This window comes from Gracilinanus agilis, unplaced genomic scaffold, assembly GCF_016433145.1.
Source record: "Gracilinanus agilis isolate LMUSP501 unplaced genomic scaffold, AgileGrace unplaced_scaffold6319, whole genome shotgun sequence".
NCBI classification, from domain to species: domain Eukaryota; kingdom Metazoa; phylum Chordata; class Mammalia; order Didelphimorphia; family Didelphidae; genus Gracilinanus; species Gracilinanus agilis.
Window position 1 is genome coordinate 1 of NW_025396876.1, and position 2765 is coordinate 2765.

At 57.0% G+C, this 2765-nt stretch overlaps 1 protein-coding gene across 1 annotated transcript; it reads right to left on the reverse strand.

The window, feature by feature from the left end:
- Window positions 1-65: 65 nt before the first annotated feature.
- LOC123256590 (nuclear receptor-binding protein 2-like) lies at window positions 66-2731 on the reverse strand (the record flags this gene model as incomplete). The annotated part of the gene is made up of 5 exons (XM_044685176.1): window positions 2654-2731; window positions 863-985; window positions 620-721; window positions 283-372; window positions 66-106 (listed from the first exon to the last, which is right to left on the reverse strand). Coding segments are annotated over exons 2-5 (341 nt in total), but the record flags the coding sequence as incomplete, so codon positions are not given.
- Between the last annotated feature and the right edge of the window lie 34 nt (window positions 2732-2765).

Genomic DNA, 2765 nt, shown 5'->3' on the forward strand with positions numbered 1-2765 from the left:
TGTGTGTGTGTGTGTGTGTGTGTGTGTGTGTGTGTGTGTGTGTAGGGGGTCCAGGGCCATCTTACCTGAGAGCAGATAAAATCTGTGTACACCAGCGTTTCCAGGCCTGAGGGCAGAGGAAAGAGGACTTAAGTCCTTGCTACTTCTGGGGGAAAGTGGGATTATTCCACACCAGGCATCAAGCACGAGAAGGTCTTTACAGATGCCAAAATCCTCTGAACCAAGCTACTAACAAATAATATATTCTCAACCCCAATAGCCCCCTCCCCAGAGCCCTCATACCCGGGCATTCATGGCCTTGTGGTTTTTTTTTGTCTTCTTCAAAAACTGCTTGAGACTGCCTGAGGAGACATACTCCGTGATGAAGATCACCTAGATGGGAAAGATCAGAGTTCAGCTCTGGGTTCTCCTTTCACACTCCCAGGGAAGAGCGGTGAGCTCCTAGAGAGCAGGGCAACAGGGACTTCAGGAGAAGGTTAAGGGGCAGTTGAGGCTTGGTCCTCAGCCTTGCCCCTCTCCAACTCAGTGGCTCAAGAACAGGGAGAGAGAGAAAAAGCAGAAGCCAGCCTGGAACAGGTCAGGAGGCAGGCTGTGCACTGGGCAAGGGGGCTGGGCTCACCCGGGCCTTGGATTCTGGTGTATCCAGCCAATACTTGTGCAGCTTGACAATGTTGGGATGGTCCACAAGTACCAGCTGTTCAAACATGGTCTGGATCTTCTCCTGGGGGGACCAGAAGGTGGAGGACAGGGGATGAGGTGCAGGAGATACCAAATGGGCCCCTGCCCCAGTTACTTTAGCCTTCCCTTTTGGAGATAGGCAGGAGATACCAACTGATAGATGTTGGGAAGGGAGGGGGTTCACCTCATGGGCCTTGAAGGCCTTCCTGTCTGTGAAGTGCAGCTCATTCCACACAACCTCCACACCTTCCTCTGTGTCCATGGCTAGGAAAGTACTCTGGATCCCTGGCATATTGCCCTGGTTGACCTGGGGAGGGAGTGAGACCAGGAATGGCACCAGAAGCCAGGAGTGTACAAGGCAGGAGCAGGGCAGTTTGGGGGCTCAAGCCGGGCATGGCGAGGCACGGTTAGGAAGGGGGGCCAGGCAAGTCAGGGATCAGGGCCAGTGGGAGGGGAGTTGGACAAACCAAGGAAAGACACTGGTTCATGCCAGCCCCACCCCCTCTTCCCTTCTCTGGCCCCCTTGGGTCACACAAAGACTCCTCTCATCTCTAGGCCAGGCTCAGAAGGGAAGGGGAGGGGAGAGGAGGGAACAGAGTTGTCGCCTGATCCAAAAGGGAAGGCTAAAGTAACTATGGGGCAGGGGCCCATTTGGTCCCCTAAGATACTGTCTAGCTAGAAGACCCTGCCTTTCCCCTAAAATGCTTTCATAAAGGTGGCTTCCCCTGGGGCCCCTGCTTTTAGCCATTTTCCCTTCACACACTCTGGGGCCCCCTCCCCAACCACCAGCCTCCCAAGGGACTTGGAAAAAAGCAGAAGAGGAGAATTAATGAAACTAGAAATTCCTGCTGTATATATAACCCTCCTCTCAATCCCCCAACCTGTGCCAGATCCAGACCCCTCCCGATGGTACTATGGCCCTTTCTCTTTTTTTTCACAGCATGGGAAAGGGGGTGGGGGGAAGAGAGAAGAAATGGAGGCTTATCTGCCCCAGTTTCACCAGTTCCCTGGGAAATCATCTGTCCCCTCTCTTCCCTAGCTCTCAAGGGAGTGAGGCAGTGAGGTAGGGGACCTACTGAGATTGGTCACCCCTGCCCCACTAAGGTACTACATACTTCCTCCTACAGGCTGAGAAAATGTGGTCGCCTCTCTGTCCCTTCTCTGCCCCTACTCTATTAGGTGACTATGTCTGCCTGCCTATCCCCTCTGTCCCCTGGCTCTATTAGGTGAATGTGCCAGGGTGCGGATCTGTCCCCAATCTCTCCCTGCCCTAAAGGGAGTGGGGCAAAAAGTAGGGACCCTACTGGGCTGGGGGAAAGGTGGGGCAGAATGGGAGCTCGAATGGGACTGAGGGATCAGGTCCCCGGCACTGAGCCAAACCAGGCAGAAGGCTCACTCCCCATCCACCCCAGCCCCTCAGGGCCCCACCCTGCAGGCAGCCCCCAAGGCAGGCCTCTGCAGCAGGTCCTCTCCCATCAGATAACACCTAGGACCCCACCATCACCCTAAAAGCATAGCAAATAGCAGCTGCCTTCTCTTTCTCTTCTACCTCTCAGTGCCCCAACTATCCCTGGTTCCTAGTGACCCCTGCCCACAAACCCAAAGCCTCAGGAAAACCTTGGATCCCTCCTACCCAGCCCCTCGCATCCCACTGTTCTCTCTTCTCCTAGCGTTCTAAGCTCCCCGTCCACGAACCCCTCGGGTCCTGGTATCTCCCCTTAGCCCCAGCTCTCCTTCTTCTGCCCAAGGCTCCCATGCCCCTGGGTCCTAGTGTCTCCCTTTTCCCGAAGATCCCCGCTCACAGCCCAGGGCCCACGAGCCCCCTGGATCGTAGCGAACCCCACGAGTCTTCCCCATCCCCCTCCTGGCAGCCCCCTGCCCAAGATCCCGAGACCCGCAGGTCCTAGCGCTCTCGCCCTCCCAGGGTCAGATTCTAGCCCGATACCCGCCTCCCCACCCCGGGTCCAGGCCCCACCTGCTCCCGGCGCTTCTGCCAGCGGCCACACGGACTCTCTTCCAGGATCTCACTCTCGTCCTCGCTCTCGTCCTCCCGCTCCCGGCCCCGCCGCGCCTGCTCCGGGGCCGCC